At 43.2% G+C, this 25361-nt stretch overlaps 1 protein-coding gene across 5 annotated transcripts in view; it reads left to right on the forward strand.

The window, feature by feature from the left end:
- Positions 1–8546: 8546 nt before the first annotated feature.
- The window catches only part of ZCCHC24 (zinc finger CCHC-type containing 24), a 122409-nt gene continuing 105594 nt past the window's right edge, over positions 8547–25361 (forward strand). For all 5 annotated transcript variants that reach the window (XM_068397919.1, XM_068397920.1, XM_068397921.1 and 2 more), the window contains exon 1: positions 8547–8875. In XM_068397919.1, coding sequence (XP_068254020.1) covers positions 8636–8875 — 240 coding nt within the window. In that variant the 5' untranslated portion in view covers positions 8547–8635. The remainder of the gene's footprint in view (positions 8876–25361) is intronic.

A 25361-nucleotide genomic window follows, 5' to 3' on the forward strand; every position in this document is an offset into this window, starting at 1 on the left:
GACAATGGTCCTACCTGGAGCCTCTGGCAGAAAGTGCCAGGGGAGACTCGAGGTCGACCCCTAGGATTTTGGAGTTGAGGATACAAGGGCTCTGAGGCCAATTACACCCCAACTGAAAAAGAGATACTGGCAGCATATGAAGGAGTTAGAGCTGCCTCAGAGGTAATTGGTACTGAAGCACAACTTCTCCTGGCACCCCGATTACCAGTACTAGGCTGGATGTTCAAGGGTAAGGTTCCTACTACTCATCATGCAACTGATGCTACATGGAGTAAATGGATTGCATTAATTACACAGAGGGCTCGAATAGGAAACCCTAATCGCCCAGGAATCTTAGAAGTGATCATGGACTGGCCAGAAGGCAAAGACTTCGGAATGCCACCAGAAAAGGAGGTGACACGTGCTGAAGAAGCCCCACCGTATAATGAACTACCAGAGGATGAGAAGCAGTATGCCCTGTTCACCGATGGATCCTGCCGTCTTGTAGGAAAGCATCGGAAGTGGAAAGCTGCTGTATGGAGTCCCATATGACGAGTCACAGAAGCCACAGAAGGACAAGGTGAATCAAGTCAATTTGCAGAGGTAAAAGCCATCCAGCTGGCTTTAGACATTGCTGAACGAGAAAAGTGGCCAAGGCTGTATCTTTATACTGACTCATGGATGGTGGCAAATGCCTTGTGGGGGTGGTTAAAACAGTGGAAGCGAAGCAACTGGCAGCGTAAAGGTAAACCTATTTGGGCTGTTGAACTGTGGCAAGATATTGCTGCTCGGCTAGAGAAACTAGTCGTGAAGGTACGTCATGTAGATGCTCACGTACCTAAAAGTCGGGCAACTGAGGAACATCGAAACAACCAACAAGCAGATCAGGCTGCTAAAGTGTTCCAAATAGATTTGGACTGGGAACATAAAGGTGAACTATTTTTAGCTCGGTGGGCTCATGACACTTCAGGTCATCAAGGAAGAGATGCAACATACAGATGGGCTCGTGACCGAGGGGTGGACTTAACTATGGACTCTATTGCACAGGTTATCCATGATTGTGAAACATGCGCCGCAATTAAGCAAGCCAAACGGTTAAAACCTTTGTGGTATGGGGGGCGGTGGTTGAAATATAAATATGGGGAGGCCTGGCAAATTGACTACATCACACTCCCTCAGACCCGCCAGGGTAAACGTTATGTACTTACCATGGTGGAGGCGACCACCGGATGGCTGGAAACATACTCTGTGCCCCATGCCACTGCCCGGAACACTATCCTGGGCCTCGAAAAGCAAATCTTGTGGCGACACGGCACGCCAGAGAGAATTGAGTCGGATAACGGTACTCATTTCAAAAACAGTCTCATAGATAACTGGGCCAAAGAGCATGGCATCGAATGGGTATATCACATCCCCTATCATGCACCAGCCTCTGGGAAAGTTGAACGGTATAATGGGCTGTTAAAAACTACCCTAAAAGCAATGGGGGGTGGAATCTTTAAAAACTGGGATAAGCATTTGGCACAAGCTACCTGGCTAGTTAACACCAGAGGATCTATCAACCGAGCTGGCCCTGCTCAGTCAGACCTTTTACATACAGTAGAAGGGGATAAAGTCCCTGTGGTGCATGAAAGGAATCTGTTGGGAAAAACTGTCTGGGTTCTTCCTGCTACGGGCAAAGGTAAACCCATTCGTGGGATTGCTTTTGCTCAAGGACCTGGATGTACTTGGTGGGTGATGCTGCAGGATGGTGGAGTCCGATGTGTCCCTGAAGGTGATCTGATCTTGGGTGAGAATACTTAATTCTGAACTGCATGATGTTAATTGCTGCATAATACTAACAGTGTTCATAAGTGTCTTTTAGGTTGAAGCAGTGGTGATGAGACCGGAGCTAGCTGCAAGTGGCGTCCAGTAACCTCCTCGAGACTGACATCTTTAACCTGCAACCCGTGGGCACGAACTGTGACAAAGTTCATATCATCTCTCCTACCCTGGGAGACTCCTAGCCAGATGGAAACCCACAATCCTGAACTAAATGAACTTGATGAACTTTTTTTTGTATAGAGATGAATCATAAACTAATGTTATCTGTATATATTTTAAAATGAAAAGTTAGTGGTGATCTGAGTATGACGTGAATGGTATGGAATAAGGGGTGGAATGTCCTGGTTTGGCCTAAACCAGGCCGATTTTCCTTTCAGTGATTTTTACTTTCAGCTAAGTCTCCTCTAACTAACTGCATGTTTTTGCAGACAGTGTCTGCTTCCAGGACTGATAACGCTCGAAGTTTGTAGTTATCACTGAGGCACCGGTAGGGATGTTGTGCAGAAAGGCTCTTGCTGTACTTATTCTTGAGAGAAACCAAGGTCACTGCTGAATTCCTCATTGCTTACGAGTGAAGAGCCGAAGGGGGGGTCGCAGCTGCAGAGGGGAGCGAACAGGGCAGGTGACCCAAAATTGACCAACGAGGGTATTCCATCCCATACACGTCATTCTCGGTATAAAGGGGGGGGATCACGAGGGTCTCGCTCTCTTTCTGCTATGGCCGGTGTCCAGGGAGGACTCCGTCTGTTTTCCTGCTGCCCCCGATCCCGATCCGTGCGTTCCTGAATCCAGCTCTCGACCATCGCTAGGCCCAGGCTGGGCCTTCCCGGAGCCTGCCCTGCAGTGCCGGTGGTGACGTGGCTGACTTCAGGGGAGCTCAATCTTGGTTTTGTATATATATTTGTATATATTTGATTATTTCTATTATTATTATTATACTTTTTTTTTCATTATTATAGTTTATTAAAACTGTTTTAATTTTCCAACCCAGAAGTCTCTCTCCCTTTTCCCTTTCCCTTTCCCTCTGGGGGGAGGGGGGGGGGATAACAGAGGGCATCTGCCACAGGTTTAATCGCCAGCCCAGCTTTAAACCGTGACATGCTTCCAGACCTGCGCTGACTTCAGGACAATCAGTACTTCCACAAAATGCAAATAACCAATTAATCAAAAGCTAATTGTAGATACAATCCCATTTTACAATCCCACCGCAGCCACTCTGTTCACAAGTCCCACCAGTCCCCTCTTGTTCTCTTCATCTCCTATTAACCACTGTGACCTGTGCCATCCACTAATTGTCATTTCACTTATCTTTATCTCTGTCATTCTCTTTTCTCTTCTGCAATTGCTCTAACTCTTATTTTCTTGAAGCTTTGTTCTACCTCAGCAAGCAAACTCAGAGGGTTTATAGCTACTGGAAGAAAGAATCTGGTGGGGCTCCCAGGGAAGCAAAGAGAAAAAGTGGCAAACAATTAGGTACTATATCCAGCTCCTGGAGCTTGCTGTACTGTGGATTTAATGAGAGAAGCAGATGGGCAGAGATACCATATGCAGTAAAGGCACGCACAAAAAGATACAAATTAAACCCTCCACACATTTAAAAAAAATCAAATAAAGAGTCATCCTCTCCCTCCTTGGGCACTTGTTTGAGTATTTTTATTGGATGCTTTAACACCAGTGTCCTTAAGGGGCTCCACAGGCAGCACCTATCTTCTTCATTTGGTAGCCAGTTACAAAGCACTGAGGACGTTTAAGAAATGCCCTCAGTAAAGGGTCTCCTACAGCATAAGGCAGGTTAGAGGGATTCCCAGGTGGCAGTAACTCCCCAGGCCTCCCCACGCACCTGGTGAAGCCAGCAGCAGCAGCAGTTCCAAGGCAGATACTGCCAGATGGGCTGCCCCTGCACCCGCTTCTCCTCTCCCTAACCAGTTCTGCCCTGCTCCTCTGCTCTGCCCGCTTCCTTGGACTCCCTCTCTTGGATTTCTGGGTCAAGCAAGAGAAAGGGGCTAGGATGGGCTAAGTAAAAGGGATGAGATGCTTCAGCTACTGTTTTGTACAGGGATGCTGAATTTTTATATCAGTACTAGAGACAAGGAGCTACTGCCTTTTAAAAATGAAGTAACAGAACACTTCAGAAGCCCATGCTGCAGCTGAAGAGCCTGCAGGAAGCTTTACAAAACAATGCAAAAATCAAACCATCATTTCTCACACAGCTACACGTATCCAGGGCATCTTTCATGCAATTACTCAGCAATGCACTGACATCTTAACACAGAGCAAGTGGGGAGGCCCCAAGACTTGAAACCATAAACAGGCCAGGTGCAAAACCTAGGTGCTCCAAGAGGTTCTGTTACACCAATTACCCACTTGGTGGTTTGAGACAGTCTTGCAGGAGTTGTGCTTCACACACTACCCACAGCAAATCATTACTGCATATGGTATATATTTACCAAAATTCTACATATGAATGAGCTATAAATTCATGTTCGTCCATTTCCAGAACTTTCTATGTCAAAGTTATATGAGGAAGAGTAGCTTAGAGGAAGCAAACAGGAAATTTGACTTTTGTACCTGAGCACTAGGTTCCAGCTGAGCCTTTAGAATAGGCGCAAAAATACATAGTGTAACATACCCAAGCACATGCATTTCATAGACTCGCTTTCACAAACTTTGGTTTATGCTACATCTCATTGCTGGCAGCAGAACTGTTGTACCTACATAGCAAGCACAAGTGGCTGCAACGTCCATAACTCAGAAATGCCACATGCAGATGTACTTTTACAGTTTACAACTCTGCTGAAATGCCTTCTTATCATTTGAAGAGTGCTTACACACCATTTCCACTGCATAGCTAAATTATTTCATAATAAGATAAGAATCTGTGCTGCAGCATATGAAAAACATTCATTTGGAATATTCCAGCTACGCTGCAGCTGAATGGCCCATTGCATTACGTATACCCTGATTACAGAAACTGGAGAATCCAGTGGTGGATTCAAGTTACCTGGTTTCTGAAGTCTTATTGGCAGTTTGGGGTATTCATTCTGTTTTCCTTTTGGAGCCCCATCTAATTTAGAAGCAGACCAAGATGACAGCAGTTCAGACCAAGATCTCTAACAGCAGGAGAATCCAGAATATTTGCTATTAGGGCATATTCATTTTTAAAACAGGGAGTACCATTAAAAAAAAAAAACAAACCCACACATATGGAGAACAGTGCAGTTTAAAAGCTGACAACATCTAAAGGTATGAACACTGAGAGCAGGAACATTAGATTAACAAAACAAGTCCTGGCCAAAAATGGAAAATGATGGTCCTTGCTCTTGCAAAGATGCCTTGGGAAGAGAGCAGCCGCAAGATGTCCAGGTTGCTAAGGGGACAGGCTGAGTAAGCAGTTATAAGGTCATTGTGAATAAATTACATGGTCACCCACTACTTAGGGAATAGGACTGAATGAGCTGGATCCTGTCTCTGTGTTTGCCTTTGACCTGTTTCAAGACTTCCTTTTTGCAAGTCACTTAGGCCATTTAGATCATTTAAAGTTTCATGTTACAGTTCCAGTTGTTTGTTACTTCATTAGCACTACTCATGGGTAAAACCAGAAGGATAAATAAATGTTTCACCAGTGTAAGGCTGATGCATAGTCTATGTAGTTGATGTCACTTATACTCCACCCCAGCGTAATCAATAGGAACTGTGCACATGTCCTCAAGACATCTTGCAGCCATTGGACTATTTCATTGCATAGTTTTGTTTCAAATATTTCACAGACCTTGACACAATTGACCTTGACAACTTTTTTTTTTCCCCTCTACTGTGATGTATCTGCTACATGGGTCATTTGCACCAATCTCCTCCTCACTAATCCATGATTTCTAGAGGTGAAGAAAGAGGGGACTTACAATGAAAGAAATCACTATCTTGACCCTAACTGGACTGTAGCAAAAGCGGTAGCAGCATTTTGCTAAGCTAAGAGCAGTATTAAGTCCAGAAAGAGAGGACAACTGCCTAGAACCTGTTTTCCAGAAGAAACTGCAGCAGAAGACCAGGATGACAACTGAATCTTTTAAGTGTGAGTGCTCTTTGGTTAAGCTTTTAATAGTGGAGGCATTTGCAGCCTTTCCCTTTCTTGATATGGTAAATAAAGCATCTATTCAATTCACTTATTCCTCTACATGGTTACTAGAAGCCAACAGGACCACTATCGAGGGGAAATTACAGCCAAAACACTTTGAACATTCAAATGCATCTGGTGGAACGCATGGTGTGCCGAACATCACAGGGGGTTGGCTGCACCTCCAAATGCAACTGCTGTAATAAATGCACTCTAACTCTGCCTTCCCTCGCCCTATTGCAAATCCCTACCGTGTTGCCTAACTACAAGTAATCAAAGCAACCAACTACAATGAGGGCTAATTCAGTTTGGAAAAAAAGTATCAAAATATACCAAAAACTCTTAATCCAAAACATTGTATCATCTCAGCCACTCTGTATTTTGACCTCTATTACTACAATAATCCAGTTACGTTACCTTTTCTGCTTGTTCAGAACTCCCATTTGCTTCACAGCATCTTCCTAAACAGAGTGAACAGTGGAGCTGTCAAATAAAAATACAAGTGTTTTGTTTTAATTTATCAAGTAGAAGAGGGAAGTGATAAGAATAGAAATTGTCTTTAAGGAAGGAATTAGCATGCCTACAAAAAAAACCACAACAACCGAACAAGCGGCTTCAGACTAGTTCCCCCCTCCTAGACTTTCTACCATATCTCCTGACTACTATTCACCATCTGCCAGAAAGGCAAGTTCCTCAGATGTCATCTGTATTTCTTGTTCTTGTTAATTTACCAGCAAATCCTGAAAAATCTTCCACCACAATTTAAGTCACTAAGCCTCATTCACTTTTTTGCTTCTTTAAAACACTATGTAACTGTTGGAGTTTGGGATGCAATTTGATTTAATTCTTCTGTTATTATGATCTATGCTGTGGACAGTTACAGAGTTAGAGACCCTCTACACTGGTGTAGTTTGTTCCTTCTCATGCTGATATGCACATGTTTAGATATGCTCCAAAGGGCTTGTAAACCAAGACAGCTTACAAAGGAGCAAACTGCATTCATGCTGCAAAGACTTTGTAATTTAAAAAAAATATTAGCACCACTAAAACAGTCCAGTTTGATTCAGCTGTTCCAAACTTTACCTTGCTTTGCAGTTCCGAAAAGTTACAATCTTCACCTTCACTTAAATTCCTGCAAGCAGATAGCTCTGCTGCCTTAACTACCTGCTCTCCGAAGTAAAGTGCATCCATCTTTGGTGTTTGCAGCTGACAATTTAATAGCGTTTTCTACTGTGCATATGCTGACCTGCATTTTCTGTTGCTTGTAACCATGCCTTCTCAGAACAGTGATTTTTCTTCTGTCTTAGCAGAGACGTATGGCTCATTATGGCAAACCTAGATGCCAACTTTGATGTTTCAAAGGTCAGATTTTTTTTCTGTTATCTAAGTAAGGAAGGCATTTTTTTTTTCTCCAAGACCATACTGGGAAGACGCATTAATTTTTACCCTCCTGTCACTCAGGAAAGAGGACAAGGAGCTTTGCTCGAGTTTTTAAGTTACCTCCTGGGAGTTCCTTTGGTTTTAAAAAGAAAACTCCTAGCTTGATTGCTACAGTGTTTGTACCGAAGTGAGAAATAGCTGCCTTGCTCCACTCTACTCATCACAGGGAAGGCAGCGGGGAAGAGTTTATGAACTGTAATTACCAGCTTACCCATGCAGGCTCCTTCCTAAAAGGAGAATCATCCATCATCCTCTTTTGTGCTACTGACTCCTTAAAAGGCCTACTCAGCTTTAACTCCAGTGTATCCCACCGCAGCCAGGCTCCCCGAGAGCCTGCGCCAGGGCTACCTAGATGGATTTCAAAGGGAACATTGCACCGCTCGCCTGCCTTATTTGGGAAACCCGAACTCTGCAAGGTTTGGCACAACCTCAGTGACCAAGTGAGCCTTCGTAAACCTGGAGCTATGACAGAGATTTAATGAGAAGGAACCTTAGATTACGATGAGCTGCTAGCACCGGCAAGAAACAGAAATGAGAGTGAAAATGGAGGGCGAGAAACCGAGCGAAACTTGCAGAGTTAAAAACAGCTCCGAAAGAGCCCGGCGAGGAGCCCTCGGAAGGGCTGTGTGTGTTTAGCGTAAGGAAGGAGGAAAAGGAAGGCCGGGGAGCAAGCGAGCGGGCCGGCGCAAACCAGGCGGGCAAGTCGCCAGCGGCCCGAGGACACCCCCGGCCAGCGGCCTGGGGACCTCCGCCGGCACACAGACACACATACGTGTATACACACACACACATATACACACCCGGAGGCCGCCGGGCAGGGCGGGGGGCGGAGCGGCGCCGGGCCGCCGGTGCATCCAGCAGCGATCGCGGCCGCCCCCCGCACCCCCGCGGCGGGCGGGAGGCCTGTGGGGGCGCGGCGCCGCTGCCGGAGCGCCGGCAGCCCCTCCCCGCCGCTGCCTGCGGGAGTGGGAATAAAGACAGATAGCGGGCAGGCACCGGCCGGGCGGGGAGGGAGAGCGCGGAAAGTTTCCTGAGGAGCCCGCGGGCGGCGGCAGCGATGCCCGTGCTGCGGGGAGCGCTGGGCGGGCGCCGCCGGCCTTAGGGGGAGCGAGAGCGGCGCGGGGCCCGTCAGCGAGCCCCCGGCCCGACCTCTCCTCTCCTCCGGGCGGCGAGGAGGAAGCACCCCGTGCAGGGACGGGAAAGCGGCGCCGGCCGGAGCGCGGGGAGGGGGAGCGGCACGGTGGGGACAGCCGCCGCCGCCGGCAGAGCCCGGGGGGAAAGATGAGCTTGTTGTCAGCCATCGACACCAGCGCCGCGTCCGTCTACCAGCCCGCCCAGCTCCTCAACTGGGTCTATCTCTCGCTGCAAGACACGCACCAGGCCAGCGCCTTCGATGCCTTCAGACCCGAGCCCTCCTCGTCCCAGCACCCCGACCTCGGCTACACCAAGAGCACCCCGGAGCTGGGCTCCTCGCTCAGCTCCAGCTATCTCAACAGCTTCTTCCAGCTTCAGCGGAGCGAGGTGAGTCCGCGCCACCGCCGCCCGGCGCGCAGCCCCCGGTCCCCCCGAGCCACAACCGCCATGATGCCTCAGCAGCCTCCCCCCCCTCCAGAGCCGGGACCGAGCCCGCCGGCGGGACGGGGCAGCCCCGCTCCCCGCCCCGCACGCCTGGGGAGGCTCAGCTCGGCTCGGCCGCGCAGGGTCCTTCCCCGACCCGAGCCTTCCTCCCCGCCGGAGCGCGCTCCCCCGCTGCCCCCGGCCCCGGGGCGCTGGCGGCGGCGCCCGTCCCGCTAACGGGCCGGCGGCCGGGCCGGGGCGAGGCGCGGCGCCCGAGCGGCATTGGCGAAGCCGCCCGCCGCCTCCGCCCGTGTTGACAGTCTGGTAAATGGTTACACCGATTTCCCTTGCGCGGCCGGGACGGTGCCAGGGGTGCGAGCGGGGACACATAAAAAAAGTGCTAAGTCCGTAATAACATGCAAAAATCCTCCCCCCCTTTTTTAAAAAAGTGATATTTAAAGAGCTTGATATAAAGAATATATATAGCCTAAGAGAGATCAGAGGCTGGCGTTATTTAAAAGGAAGAGATATAAACAGGAACGTGACAAAAACAGAGTGAAAACAGTTTTGTGCACGTTTCATAACAAGAACAAGACCAAATGAAACCAAAGGGAAGGAAGCTAAAAAACCAGGGTACGCAAAGACAATTCACTGTGGAACTCCCTGTCACAGGAAGTTGTTGAGGTCAAGCACTTCTGCATTGGAGGGACTTCACATGTGTGGAGATACTGCAAGGAGGCACCTCGCACACCACAGCTCACAGCCTCTCCAGAAAAGATCCAACAATGGTTTTACTCCCTACCACGGGGCTCTTGCTGGAGGCTTTCAACAGTGGCTCCATTTGATGAGGGTTAGATGGACTATGTATCCGACCCATTCTGGCACTTCCCACAGAATGACATTTCAGAGTCCTTCTGGTGCCATTTATGTTAAAGCATAGGTTCAAAAAGTATTCTCAGTCAAAATACACATTCCTGTTCTGTCAGCAAAGATATGGTGTTGTTAATTAAAAACAAATCAAATTCCCCAACTGCTCTGGTGTTATAGCTGTTAAGAGCCGGAGTTACATATACACATTCTTTTTTCCTTAATTAGAAATTCTTTCTTCCTTAACAATTTCACAAAGCACATCCAGTCTCAAAACAGACACTGGTTTTGAAAGTATATAGTTCAAAATCCATTCAGTCTGACGTACCCAGCCTTATTAAGCACAACGTAACATACTCAGTTTAAAAACACGGACTTAACAAGCACATTGATTTTGCAAAAAGGCTAACGGGCAGTGTAATTTAAACTTCCAGCTACCTACCTGTTGATTACAAATTGTAGATTTTGCCCCTTTCTGCTTGGCTTACAAGCTTCGTGGTACCCAGGTAGTGACCAGACTCCAGGATTTTGGCTTACATGGACTCTCCAGATTGGAAGTCTGTTCAGATCTGTGTTTGTTCAAGTCAGGATACATTCTGCTCACAGCAGGTCCTTTTTCTTGGGAGAAAAAGGAAGAAACAAGTAAATGGAGACTGCATTCAGGAAGCCTTTGAAACAGTCTCTGAGAAACAGTTTTCTCTTTTAAAGTTCACCTCGAGTTCATTTTCTGCTTTTACTGTACTGTTTGCAAGTAGGGGCTAATCCTTTTGTCACACACTGTCCCTTTCCACTGAGCTCACATTTTCTTCCACTTTTTTCCCCTCCAAACTTTTCTCCTTTCTTCTGGAAAATCATTTCCCCAGTATGCCAGGCCTTCCCCAGGCCCCTGCTTCAGCCCCAGCTCCGAGCGGTCAGCCCCTTCGCAGCCTCCCCCCAGCTGCGCTGCTTTTGGATCTCGGCAGTTACCTTAGCTTCATTTCTGCATGGATTCCTATCATCTACGAGCTGTATGGATGCAACTTTGTTCTGCTCTTTTTAACCTCATTTACAGTTTCCTGAGGCACATGAATGACAACAACTGAGAACGCCAGCTCTGTAGAAAGCCTAGAGCATTCACCATTCAGGAAATCAGGAGCCATTTCATTCTATACAGATATTTTAATATTTTTAAAAGATCAAGCATGTTAGTTTGTTCCAGTTCATTTTCCAGCCTGTGACAACAGCAGCATTGACTATGCGGCCGATAGAAACACTTCTATGTTTCCAGTCTTTACCTGATCTACATGTTAACACAGGGTAGCCTGAAAAGAGGGAAAGAGGCACAGCCATCTCGTATGGCATGGGGATGCGTTGACCCTGCTGGCTATACCCCAAAGAAAGTAGAGAACCCTTTAGTTCCCCAGGCTAATGCTGCCTGCTTATACAGCAGCTTTCATTCAAGGGTTTAGACAGTGTTAGAGATACTGTTGCTCAAAAAATGTTCTGTCAATATGTTAGATGCTCCATTCTTTCCAGAAACTGGAAACTAGACTGCTTTTTTGGCAGGAGTCACCCAAGAGTTTCCTACAATGTCATGCTCTTAATTCTTGACATTCTAACATCTGGTTATTTGCAGATGCCATTGGGTATACACTACACATTTCAACTGCGTAAAATTATTTTGGGGAGCATTAGTACTGTATGCTGCTTTTGCATCAAGTGGGCTTATGCTATTTTTGGAACAACACATAGCTTTCCACAGTTAAACTGTTGCCTGTTTTCTACACAGTGCTTGCTTTCGTTGGCATTTTTTTTCCTCCCAGTTTTGTCCTGGGTTGGCTTAGCCTGGAGCTGAGCTGTGACAGTGATTGACACATAGCTGTACACAATATTTGGAAAGTGACCTAATGAGGGGCCAAAATAGCAACAGATTGAGAAATGATAGGATCATAGGGTGTAAAATAGTCGCGCGTCCTCTATGTTGCCTTGCAATTGAAAATTTCTGGAGGAGAGCGCTTGAAATAAGAGCCAGCACTTGTGAAAAGTTGCTATTATACAGAGTTTGCAAGTCTGCATGGCAGTGCCTGTGTATGTGACTTGCATGCTGAGAAAAGGAACTGGACAGAAAAAAATAAAAGTGCCAGCACCCACGGAGTAGTCTTGCACTTCACCAACATTTTTGTCCTCCAGACTTTTTCCACTACAATGGACGCCTTCTAAATAAACATGATGAACACAGCTGTTTGGTGCATAAAAGCCCATTGTACCAGGAAAAAAAAGCAATAATAAAGGTTTAAACAGTAAAGTGACAATGAGTGTTTTGTTCCACAAGCAAGACTGATTTTGCAAAACAGGCCTGCTTTAAATAAAACTTTACTGCAGTATTTATTGTCCTAGATATGAAACAAACGCATGTTAGAACATTAAGATGCATTAAACTGGCTATTGAACTGAGCTCCACCCTCATTATAACACCATCCATCAGAGCCAAGTATTTGAGGTTTTGTTGTGGGGCTGGTTACATGGGATTTAACGTGTCTGAGACACAGCCAGGTAACAGGGGCTTTGTGTCATTGTGTGGTACAATTGAGAAATCTAGAGTAAGGGTGTAAGAGTATCGTACGATATTTGTCTGTACTCACAGTAGACATCCTATCAGATCAATGCTGACTTCAGTCAAGAAGAGTCAACAACCAGTAACTAGAAATTACCATATTATAATCATCAAACTTGTTTCTTTGAACGTAGAGTGCTAATTCTGGCGCAAGCCAGTATTTACACACGAGAAGGAGCCTGTGTCCTAGTGAATTCTTTGCCCATGTGCAATACTCTGCGTGTCTTTCCAAGAGGTGAACTCCTTCCAGAAAGCTCTATGGCAACTTGTGGAATTAAAAAAAAAGGTTTAGAAAGTGTAGTGTGGAAAATAACGTTCAAACCACCGAAACAGAAGCAGGTCTGCAGCACTGGGATAGATACTGCTCATCAGGCAGCTTTCCCAAAGAAGAAAAGTTAGTATGACAGTGACATTCATGTATTAACAACAACATCCTATGAAACACTGTCAAGAACAAAAATGTATGGAAGGAAGTTGGCATTTCTACAGAAAATACATTTTATATCAGACAAACTCGTTTTCCATCTGTCTTTCGTAGAATTAGAGGAATACACACTAGCCTGATACTTGATGAAGAAAGATCTGTTATTTAGCCTGGACGAATTAATTTGAAGATTTAAAAAAGTGTTTCATCATTCTCATAGTATCAGAAGAATACAGGGATTGCCATATAAGATCAGGACATTGACCCACTAAATTGTCATATCTCTGAGAACAGCCATGATTAAAAGATTTAAAAGAACAAAGCACCTTATAAGAAGCTGCTCACAACCAGTATGGTCCTAGGGCAAATACAACAGAGATGAAGATTAGCAGACATTGCCATATGCTCCAAAACATTTCCGATTCCCCTCATTTTGTGGAATATTACTAGTTATTCTAACACAGAGCATATTTCTGGTCCACAGAGTGCTTAATGTGCCCAGCACTGCAGTCAGGACTTCTTGCTTCTCACTTGCAGACTAGACAACCACAGTATTATCTCCTCTTATTTAAGCATAGTTATTGACAGTCAGAGTAGTGCAGTGTACAGGTTACCTGCAGTACAAGAAGGTACCCTTTAATAACACTGTTTATTATTTGATTGATTTCCTCATCTTCATTTTTCTCGCTGTTCTTCATATAAGTACTAACGTTTCAGTGCCCTTATCCTTCTGCAAAATTTTATCGAAAAGGCAAGAGCTCAACAATTCCCATGTTGGAGGATCTTGTGCTCTCTGCCTCAGGATGATTGTACATTATAGATATTTTGTGGCTACTTAAAGCGCTGGTCAACTATTTTTCAAACTGGTTTTCAAGAAGTTAAATGTAAATTCTCGCATTGGTCCTTTTAAGAGATTCCAGGGAGCTGAATCGCTGTTAGTCAGGACACAATATGTGTTTGGGGATCCTGGTGGCATCAGCCTCCTCCATCTTCCCACAAAGCCAGCTCTAGAGCCCTTTTGACGATATTGCCTCATCACAAAAAGTGCAGCTTTCACAGTCCACTCTCTATCCTGGACTCAAAGTCTCAGATCCTATTACAGGTATGTGAGCTAACAACTAACCTATTTCCAATTATAGTTAGATGTGTGCTTCGAAATGCAAAAATTCAGGTTTTTACCTCTAGAAGCATTCTTTTTTTTTTTTGCTCCCTATTCCTATTTTTGCAGCCATGGCCTCCTGCTTTGCCACTTCTGTCTTTGGAAAACACCCTCTTTTGCCAGGGAAGAAAACAAACATATAGGAAGTGGGTCTGAAAATAAGATCTGTATTTTGTACAAGAAGTGGGAAACTCAAGTTATCATACAAATTACACTCTTCCATTTCTATCCCCTAAGTATGGCTTTAGACTTCTCTACTCTCCAGGATTAAGTGGGGGTTTTGTTTGTTTGGTTGGTTTTTTTTGTTTGTTTGTTGTTTTGGTTTTTTTTTAAGTGCACTGTACCGCATATGGTAGATAGTCTCCTTATTCTTCACACTGAGGCTGAATTGCCTATTAGCAATTTGATTGCAGAAGGGAATACACAAGAGCCAGATTTGGTTCTCTTAAGCAAGTACTCTAAATACAGTTATGTTCCTTTTACTTGAGCTCCCTTACCTGAGTAAGAACAGCAGAAAGCTCCCAGAAGCAAGAAGTGAAGATGTGTTGAAGTTACTCCAACAGCCAGAGCCTCTTTTGTTACTTCCTTACCCTCCCTACACCTGAAGCAAATGCTGCTGCATCTCTGCAGCGCACCTGTGCTACCTCTAGCTAACTAATTCATACATGATTTACAGCTGGGGTTTAATTCATGACAACAAAAATATCATCTACCGTAGTCTTCTGCAGCTACTTAGTATGGCATCAAAGGCTGAACCACATTTGGAAAGCTGGCAAGAGCTAGAATATTAATTGCTGAACCTAAATCAAGTCTTCCAGAAGAGGGATATGGGCTTTCTGCTTTACTATTGATTTCTTTTTGATAGGTTAAAAAAAAAAAGCTAGCAATAGAAGGTAGACCAATTGTATGTATTCTTCCTGGTTAGTTGAAAATTATTGCCAACTCTTAAATCATTTGGGACTTTGTGTTTATGCAAACTCGTCATTGAGAGAAGGACTGGCATTCACTTTGTCTTACAAATATATCCATGTCTTGAAAAACTTGCCAGGCAATACATAGAAAAATCCCCCAACCCGTAATTGGAGGCAAAAGCATGTAGAATTATTGTTACAATTCTGTTTTATATACACAGCTTTCAGTTACAGTTATTTTATGCATTTACAGTGTCTTCCATCCCAAGGCACCCAAACAAAGGAGTGATGTAACTGTGTGTTGGGTAATGATTTTTCATCCCTTCCTCTTTTGCTCTGCAGACACAGACTCAGTTATTCAGAATAGAAAAGGAAGATCCTTCTCTGATGAACTGCAGAAATGATCAGACAATCAAGTCTGACTTGAACCAATATATTCATTTATGAAGTGTATGGAATAAATGGATAATCAAAAGATGTACAAAACAGATTTTATCCAAAAAAGCCAATCCCACTCTTCTCCCCCCGCCCCTTTTTGTTGTTGTTTGGGAGGTTTTGTGGAGTTGTACGAGATAGACAGCAAACAACTTTTGTCAATGGTCCTGTTACATTCATAATAAACTACTGAAGAGAAAATCACATTATTGACAGTCACTAGGTGAAGATTAATGCAAAGAAAAGTTTTCTAGCTCAGATTTTAAGTGGGCCATAAGAGGACTCTGACACCCGATTTAAGCAATATTTAAATCTAAGACCAGAGAATCTTTTCCATGCTACTTTAAGCAGCATGAAAAACAAATGACACAGTGCAGTTGCAGAAAGGTGCAGGCACAGATATTACAAAGCTAAATCATACAATACTGATAATATGTATTTGCATAGAAACAAAAGCAAACATTGTTATGTTATCTTAACTAGATGCATGCATATAAATACTGCCTAAAAAGTGATACTTAAAGCTCCTGAATGGTTTCGTGAAATGTAACAGTTAATATTTGTACCTCTTCTCGGTTTCTTTTCCCCAGGAAAATTGCCAGCAGCCTGATGCCCATTTTGCCACTCTCCTGAATTGCCCTTCTTCATCTTTTAGAAAGCCACAATGAAACAATTAAATTAAATGGGAAGAATATAAGTCTTTGGTTCATGGCAGTTCACTTAGGTTCTGTCTGGGTTCCAGAGAAGTTATAATGGATCAAAGGAACCAATTAAGTTTTACAAAGATATTCAAATCTTACAGCAATGCTGGCATAATTTAGACAGTATTTCGTAAGTGTCACAACTTAGATCACTTCTTTTTTCTTGCAGATTGGTTTTTGTTCTCAGAAACATTACAATCTGTGATCTACTAGAAGCAGAACCTAAAATTATAGACAGATTCACTTGAGGAAGGGAGAATAAATGCAGAGTTACGAGGCCTGGGCTTTGTCTGTGTCCCTCATTGCCTAGCCAGGCCAGTGCAGCTGTTGGGAGTTTTCGTGGTTTTTAAGTTTCATCATATCACAAGCCTAGCCCATTACCTTCTGTCATATGTTTTGGTGTAAGCAAATACTAACAAGTCCAATACTTTGAATAAGAGGAATTTTAAGGAGCCTCTTGTAGGCCTTTTTTCTTAGCTCTTTCAACTGCTGCTGATAGGAGAGCTGCTGCGTGGTCTTCCAAACCTGTATCTTAGGAAATACATTTTGTGTTTCTACAGATTTAGTTTGAAGACAAGTAAATGCCCTCATGGTTCGGGACTCTTGCTCTCATATCCAAAGCAGAAATACATTTCTGCTGTATTAAACGACCACCCACACCCAACTCCCTGCACATGGCAGGACCTGGTGTCTCTTTTGAATGAACACAAGTGCAATACCCTAGAAGGATCGCAGGAATCTGGTAATCTATATTTACATCTCATCCAGCTAACTGCCAACCAAGCAAACATTTTAAAGGGATTATCTTGCTGCCATAGCTTTCTTTTGCCAACCTAGGGATTCCAAGTTTCTAAACTTGGTTGCGATTGTAGCAGGGAAGTTGGAGCCTATATTTCTTCACACTAAGCCAGCCTGCTAGGCAACTATTTGTGTGCAGTCATTAGGGCTGTGGATACCTGTGGTTGAACGAAAGCAAAGGAACTATTGTACAGTCATTGCATCCTGAAAATGGGGGATTAGTAAGAGCTCTTAAGAGGGTTTGAGCATCAGTGGTCCTTGAAATACAGAGGTGTTCTTATAACCATCTTTCTCCAACATACTTTGCAACTGAAATTAATAGAGTAATAGATTCATTCCTCTAATAGACCCAACCTGGAAAAAAAAATGCTTAAGTCTACTTGGAAACTAGGTTACTCGATTGTTATTTTATAATTTATCTGAAGCAGATTGTGAAGTTTTGGGTTTACTTGCTCAGATCACACTTCGAGCTGTGCTGTATCACAACTGATGAAGAGGGTGGCTTTAAATGTAGATAAAACTATCTAAAAGCTGGAGTCACAAAATTAAATTCCAGCCTATCATTTAGTACATGGAAATAATTTATTTTCCTCACTATATTCAATTTAATGAAAGTTTTTGTCTTCCCATGAGTGCAGGAACTGAGGCCCTAAGCACATTGCGAGGGGCCCGTTCTGGGCAGATGATGTATTGTTTCTACCTCTGAGAGTGACCTTAGCTTTGCCTCTTTTAAACTTTGGCAGCCATCGCAGGGGTTTCTGCGCCAAGAAGGCATTACTGAATGTAAATGATATAAACAAAACTGTCTCAGACTTAAAGTTCTATTTAACCCAAAATGGACATTTCTTAGCAAAACCTTTCATCACGCAAGAGCTGCACAGGAGGTAAATGCTTTCCTAAGTGTGTCTTGAAGAGGCACATATCTATTTCCGGGTGTTATTTTTCTTACATTTGGAGTGTCAAAAGACCCACCAAATGAGAGGAAACCGGACTCTTGTTTTTCAAACTGCAGGTCAGATTGAGACAAGATTTCCTGCAGGAAACAGAGATGTTAACAGAAAGTGCAGGGGTCAAAACATGTCCATCCGTTTCTCCCCTCACTTTATGCTATACAACCTTGGTAAGCTCCTCCTCGTCTGAGGACCCTGTCTCGACAAAACAGGCTTGTTTTTCGACAATGGGAGGAGGCAGCGGGACTGCGGTATCTGGTGGAGACCCTCTTCGTGGCCCTCTCTCAGAAGGGTCAGGGAGTTTGGTGGTCTGCAGCCTGGGGGAGACTCAGCTGCAGGCATTCGAGGGACAGGCCGAGGAATGAAAGCTTCTGTGGGGATGTGTTAAAGTAATTTGCAACATGAATGGTCTCCCTTGTCCCCAATATAGTGCTCATGTGTTAGAGCTTCTCTTTAACATAAGTGGGCAGTTGTTCAGCATTCAGTGGGTGAAAAGGATCCCAGCAGAGCTTGGTGCAAGGTTTAGAAAGCTCCTTCAAGACTGTGCACCTCTGACCAGAGGAAATCTCTATCCTCTTTTCCCACCTTTCCACATCTGCCATTAAAAGCTTTTTGTGAGGTCTCCATACATTGTGTAAAACAAGTGTCCTCACTGACATCCACAGCAAACCTTTCCCTGAGGCCAAAATAAGGAGGATCACACTACTAGCAGAGAGCTAAGAGGCCTATCTGAGCTTCAGCAAGCTTGAAGATGGTGAATGAGCAACTACTTAACTGTCAGTGTTTTGTTACTTCTATACCACTGTAGAGTAGACGCAGAGCAGCATTTTTTTAAGATGTAAAGATCCATGAAACTCATTGAAAGCTTTGGATCAAAATGTTAAATATCAGCAGATTTAAAGCAAGGAGAGATGGCGGCACGCATTGCTCTTCAACCTTCCTGTGAACTGAAGGTTATGCCAGTCATACACAGAGGAGTGTGTTGCACCCACTTGCTGTTCTGCAGGGTCTCAGCAGTGATAAGCAATTACAACCTGAGAAGCCACACCAGCCGAGCTGTCGGATCTGGAATAACTAGATTAGGTAAGATCTATCCGCTGTATTAAAGATTCATTGCCCTACCATTGACTCACTTCACAACTACTAGCAAGTTATGCCGCATTCATAGTTGTCTCCTTAAGATACTGTTTCTGCAAAAGGAAAGTCCTAGTGCCATCTATCTGAAAATATTTAGAAGTAGGCATTAGTGTTAGCAGTTTAATATAAGCATGTATTTATCTAAAACCACCTATAAAAGAAGGATGAATTAAGGTATACTTGACTAATCTAACTAACCAGGAATGTATTAATTAAGGTTTGCTTGGCTAATCTACATTTACCTGTGTTTTAAGATTAGGAACTTGAGTAATTCAGATTTCACTAAAGTCAGCCCAAAGACCAGATTTTTTGACAGCTAACAAACGTTGAGTTCAGAAGGAAACAGAAGCCCAAGTCTTTTTCTTCTTCCAGGCAAATTTCTTCACTGAGTGATGAGCTTTCCTTGCAGTTGTCCAATGATAAAATGTTACTGAGTAAACTCTTAAACTGTTTTCTGTAAAAGTATCTATAATTTATCAGAGGAGCTAAAGCAGACATAAGCCATACAGGAGCAGTTTTTGAGGTTTTCCAGTTCAGCCTTGGTAATTAAACTTCTCTATTTCTTCTGGCTCAAGTTAATACAACTAAATTTATGATGGTATTTTCATTTAATCCCTCTATTTTCAGAAGGTTTTTGGGTCGGCCATAAACATTGATTCTGCATTGGACGTTTTCTCTTGGGACAAAAATAGGGAACTGTTTTGACCACTTATAAAGAGCTGAAGCACAGAAAAGTCACAGATTTACAGCGGTCTTCTCCACACATGATTGTCTTCAGGTGCAACTGTTGTGCTTTCACACATGTTGCATGCCCCCACAGATAAATCCCATGTCAGAAGCAAGCCTTGGGGCACTCGCAGAGAACACAGATATAGTACCTCAGGTTAAGTTTTGTATATTAGCATGTACAAGCCACTGAGTTACAGTTTGGGTAGCTTCAGATTTCCCTCTCCTCTGACGTAAAAGTAGCAACTGAGTGAGAGCAATGACTTGTCTATCCTACTGCTTTACCCATGACAAAGCATGGGGATGTACTCAGTTCTTATCTTCATGAAAATCCAAGCTGATAACTTAAACACCTTTTGACATTTCAGTGCAGGGCCAATTATTAGCATGGCTAGTCTGGTTACCATCATACATGCTTCACAGACTAGAGAATGTTTATAATTTACAGTATATGAAAGCCTTACTTTTTCCACACTGATGACAGGGCAACCCAACTCCTTTTTTCCAGCAAACGTCAAACAGCCATGGTGCCTGCTGACTTAAACTTAACTCTGGAAGTTAAGACTGCTTTATTTTTGTTTGCTTTATTAGGCTGGCAACATACTAAAGCAAAAATAAGTCATCAAAAATTCTTTGCTCATCGCTTTTCAATTACAGACTATTTCATGTAGTAGAAGAACTGATGACTGGACTACGTTATAGGAATATTGAAATGCTACAGTACCTCACTTACAGTATGTGCAATTAAAACAAATGTGGAGAGAACCACTAGCACAAATCACACTAACTTACAGATTAAGCAGGTTCTTTCACAAGTCCTTTAGAGATACTTATAAACAGCTGTAAATCAGGAAGAATTTTTTAGTATTGGACTGTTGTGGGGTGGGGGTGTTGTTTGTTTTTGCTTTTTTTAAATGTTAACCCACTGGATTTCAGGTGGAATAGTCACAATAATGATGCCACATCCAAATGAAATTATCCTGCCAAGGTGAAGTAGTCACCTCTGCCGATTTCAATGTTAAATAGCTTAACTAGCAGGAACAAAGAAGGACATCTGTGACGAGGGATACTATGCACAGAATCCAACAGTTTGGGAGCATTATATGGCTTCTCCTATTCAGTTTTAGCTATTGCACTTCAACAGCAGATGACTTCAAAGAGGTCAAGAAGCTGCATTTTCTTCATGCTCATTTGGCTGGTTTAAGTATTTCTTTTTCTCCTCTGTTTTAACTGGTGAGATATTGTGTAGGGGTACCAGTGTAGGGGGTCTTTTTGGGGGGCGGGGGGAGAGAGGCAGTTTCTCAAAGTATAGTTTTTAAAATAAATTAAAAAAACAAACAAACAAACAACCCCAAGAGCACCAAACAACTGTACTGGCCAGATGCAGCCTATCAACCACTTCAGCCAGCACAGGTCATTCTAGCTTCAGGTAACTGAGGAATCTGTACCCCTTTATCACTGCCTTAAGGGTCCAGCAGCCACAAACTGAATTTAGGGCAGAATCTGAGTTTTCCAGATATGCCTCTACATTTCCAGTCCCGTGCCTAAAAGGTTTGCTTCGTAACTCCTGTAAGTCCTAATAAGAAGGTACCATTCCCACATAAACAGGTTGCCATCACTTATTAATATCAGCTGTTCTGGAAGATAGGTAATCCTATCACCTTTGGGCAGAATTAAATGTTCTCATAATTGAGATGGTATCGTGCTATCTGTGCTTTGTGCTTCCCATTAAAATACATTTACAGCTAAAGCAGTAGCCATACCAGTGGGAAATTTGGAAAGTAAGACTTGCCACCTATTTGTTCCAATGTTTCATTGCATATTCCCAGCAGTACTATAGTCTTTATTTTCAGTATTATGCCATTGCTAAAAAAGAAGCTGAAGAGGTAAGTTCTGTTTCAGTGTTTCCTTATCCACCTCTTGGCCCATCAATCTCAAAAGCTGTCTCTGAAAGGCAGGGATCAGCCAAGGGAACCAAGAGAATTTGCCAGATCATTCACTTAACTAGGAATTTCTTAGAGGCGAGTTACATGCTGGAACCCTTGAGTCATTCACATATGTTACCCAACTGGAAATCAGAGTAATGAAGCTATAGAAGACAATAGCTGCCTCTTTCACAAAGGACCACACTGCAACCTTACAGATTACATGCCCTTTAACTGGAAACACTTAGCAAACAAGTAACAAAGGAAGCCTTCCTTCCCAACACCACCAAAAGATACAGTTTAAAGGTCTACTGAGCACAGAGGTTACCTTTGGAAAGTACAACACCACATTTTCAGTTTGGTTCACATTCAACTAAGTCAACAAGTTTCATAGGAATTAAAAACAAACAAAAACCCAACCAAACAAATTTACATTATCAGCTCAAACGTCCCACCAAGCCAGTTTCTAAGTTTTACCACCAGGTCCCCCATCCTCCCAGTACAGCAAGATGAGGAAATCCTGAATTCATTGCAGCTGGCCTGATGAGCCTTGTAATTAGGAAATGCAGTGTGGTCTTTCGGCTCCTTGAGAGCACTAACCCTTTCACTACCATATTCCTTCTATCCTGTTATAGCTCAAAATGAGACTTCATTTAAGATGTATTTTTTGTTGTCTGCTTTTTAAAGAAATAGGTTGGCTTTGCTAGTGGCACACTGTGTACACAAAGCAGTCATTGCTTTTGGTGGAATTCATCAGGGGAGCAGTCCCCCTGCCACCTCCCAGATGTGTACCAATATACTCGAGGCCAGAATGAGTCAGAATGCATTTCCCTCTTCCTCTCTGTTTACCTTTCTATTGTCTGTCTGAGACCATCAACATTCTTCCTGTCACTCTGGACATCCCCTTTGAGTGTGAAGCTAATTCAAAGTTCTTGTTCAAAACCCTTCTTAAAAATCCCCTTTGCAGCAGTGCAAACACTTAGGGCTGACCTGCTGATTTGCTCAATTAAGTGCCCCAGACAAAAAATCACCCTGGTTTTATGTATCTCAGCAATATTCATTTGCCCCTTGTCTTCTACAAAGACAAGATGGACTAAATCACCATTTGCTTTCAGCACATTCATTACATGTTCCTGAGCTTTCGCTATTTGATTCCAGGGGCCGGGATGAACTTTCCCACCACCGCCCTTATTATATAACTTGGCTTTTTGGAACGGCTTTTTTCCTCATCTCCTTCTGAAGAACTGGAGATTTCCACAGCTAACAACAGGATGTAGCACCGTTTGTGCTGGTGTTCTTTATAGCATCTTTCAAGTGCCAGATTGATGTGTTTTTCACATCGACTTGGAGTTAAACTGATTGAAGACCATTTTCCAGGTCAGCTTGGCAGGAACTGCTGAAGTGGTTTGCCTGACTCAATACGAGGAGGAATGGGCTGCATCTTGGGATCATCTAGGAATTTTCCTTAACAAATACATTGTTCTTTGAAGCACCAGTGACATCAGCAATGTCCATCTTCTCCTTTACTGTCATCTTCTGGGATGTTATATTTGTGTCTTTTCCTTTTTTAACACTGGGCCTCAAGATGATTATAGGGAAGTGTTTCACGGTGGCGTGTGTAGACTGGATGTTTTGGTGTGTCCAACTTTGGCATGTATCGCACAAATACCCTGCCAGCTGAACCAGGTGGCCACTTTCAGAGCCATGTGTCACGCTTTGGCCACAGAGCCATTGGTGGCTGCTAAGATTATGATTTAGTGTCAGTACAGCCTGTAGTCTGATGGGATCCTGGCCTTTGACAAGGCTTCTGGCTACAAATGTTTGTAAAAGTTTGCTGACAGAGTGGGCAAAACTGTGGTCATTGCAACCCTTACGTTTCTGTATTGACCTGAAACATGCCAAGACAGGTTGGTGTAGGAGTAAATTACATAACATCAGCTCACGGTACAAAGTTCTCCCTTATAATGGGGTAATAGCTCAGTGTAAAGGATATGTAGAAAAGAAAATAATCACCACTGCGAGCCATATGTCCACTTCAAAGCCCACTGAAGGTAGCAGATCAGTATGTTTTGTTTTGTCACTGGGTTGGCCCTGGGGGCAGAAATAGCAGCCTCCTGATGGGCAGGAGTTACATATTCTACATCCCCAGGGGATGTTCCAGATTTTGGCAATGGGTAAAAAATGTGGGATTTCACACATTCTGTGTGTCCATACACCCACCCTTCTATAAAAATCAGATAATAGGGAATTTGCAAGTTGCTGCTGGATGTAACGCATGTGAAGTACTTTAAAAATCTGTTAGCAAGAGGGGCTCTTAAAAAGAAAGATTTTGTATTATTCCAAGAGTATATAAGAGAAAGTGGCTCCTAGGGAGACAAGAATTTCTTGAAGACCCTTAGTTAATACTATTTTGGCATCCGTAGCACTTCCCCTTCCTTTTAACAATTTGATGCCAAGAATTTCTCATTCCAATAGTGTCCAATAAATACTAGGAAATAAATTCCAGTGACCGTTGGAGGTATCTGTGGTTGCTTGATGACTAAAGCAGCTAAAACCTTTTCATTAGTTTTTGAAATAGCTTTTCCTTTTAAAATGTATGGGTTTAACCCCTGAAATGAAGTGGCTGATTCCTCTCTCAGCAGCTATAGCATAGTTCTGTGCTGGTGCAAGATGTTGTGCTGGGAGGAAAATTCTGGGCATTTCAGTGCCAGGACATGTGTGAAGTCCCTGTGAGATGAGACTCTACTCTGTGGCCCTTTGAACTGATCCTGCTGCAGTGCACCAGGTTCAGCTTTGTAAGAGGGGTCAGTGGAGCTCAGCATGTTGTGTTTGACTATAGTGAGAGTGGGTGAAGCAGATTATCTGTATGGCGGTGGCCTGCCACTTAGGCTAAATTTTTATTTACAGTATACACCATCTGTAGTGGGATGGGATTCAGTGATTGTTGGGACTCATCCAGGTAATTGTGCCTAGAGCTTCCATATGATTATTTTGGTATGTGGCTGTTACCCAGAAAATGCACTCACTGTGCAGACATCCTGAATGCTTGAGATCTCTGAGATAAATGTAATTCCATTTCAGATTTATTTCACAAACTCTCTAAATCAATTTCAATGCATGTCTTCAATACGTATATAACATATATAAACATATGAAAACATATATGACATATATAAAGACTCCATTGAAATATTTGGATTTAATAGCACTGAAAAACAAGGTCTCCACAGAGGCACAGATTGGACCTCTTCTTACCTCACTTTCCCATAAGCCAGCAGTAATTCTCTGATGCCAGGAGAATGACATGAGCATTGCATTTTTATGGGGTGTATCAGACCTAACATAGAAACACCCTGTGAAATGTGTCCCATCATTTCAGGGTGAAGAGGACTGTCAATAGTTCATCCTGTTTCTACAGTGATTCATTACCATGTTAATTTTTTTTAAAGTTATTTACTTTTTAAACTCCTACTATACAGTTTCTTTTGAGCCTTAACACATTGAAGCGAATGAATCCTTGTTATCTCCATTAGGGAGATTAGCTATTTAGGTGATTATGGGTTTCCTGCTGTTCTGAAACTACTGAATGGCAAATTAGGAGCTCCTGATTTTGATTTGCAGATTGAGTGAAGATCTTATTGAGGTGAAGTACAAAAACTAGGTATTTACTGTTTATCAGGAAACGTTTAAATCACAGCAGGTTTCCCCTTAGAAAATCCGAGACAGATGTAGATCTGAATGTTTCTTGTTATTGTTTGAACATGGGACTCTATGTTGACTGTCTCATCAACCAGATTGGAAATTAAAAATTACTTCGCATTTTT

The sequence above is a fragment of the Nyctibius grandis genome, chromosome 4 (assembly GCF_013368605.1).
Source record: "Nyctibius grandis isolate bNycGra1 chromosome 4, bNycGra1.pri, whole genome shotgun sequence".
Taxonomy (NCBI): domain Eukaryota; kingdom Metazoa; phylum Chordata; class Aves; order Nyctibiiformes; family Nyctibiidae; genus Nyctibius; species Nyctibius grandis.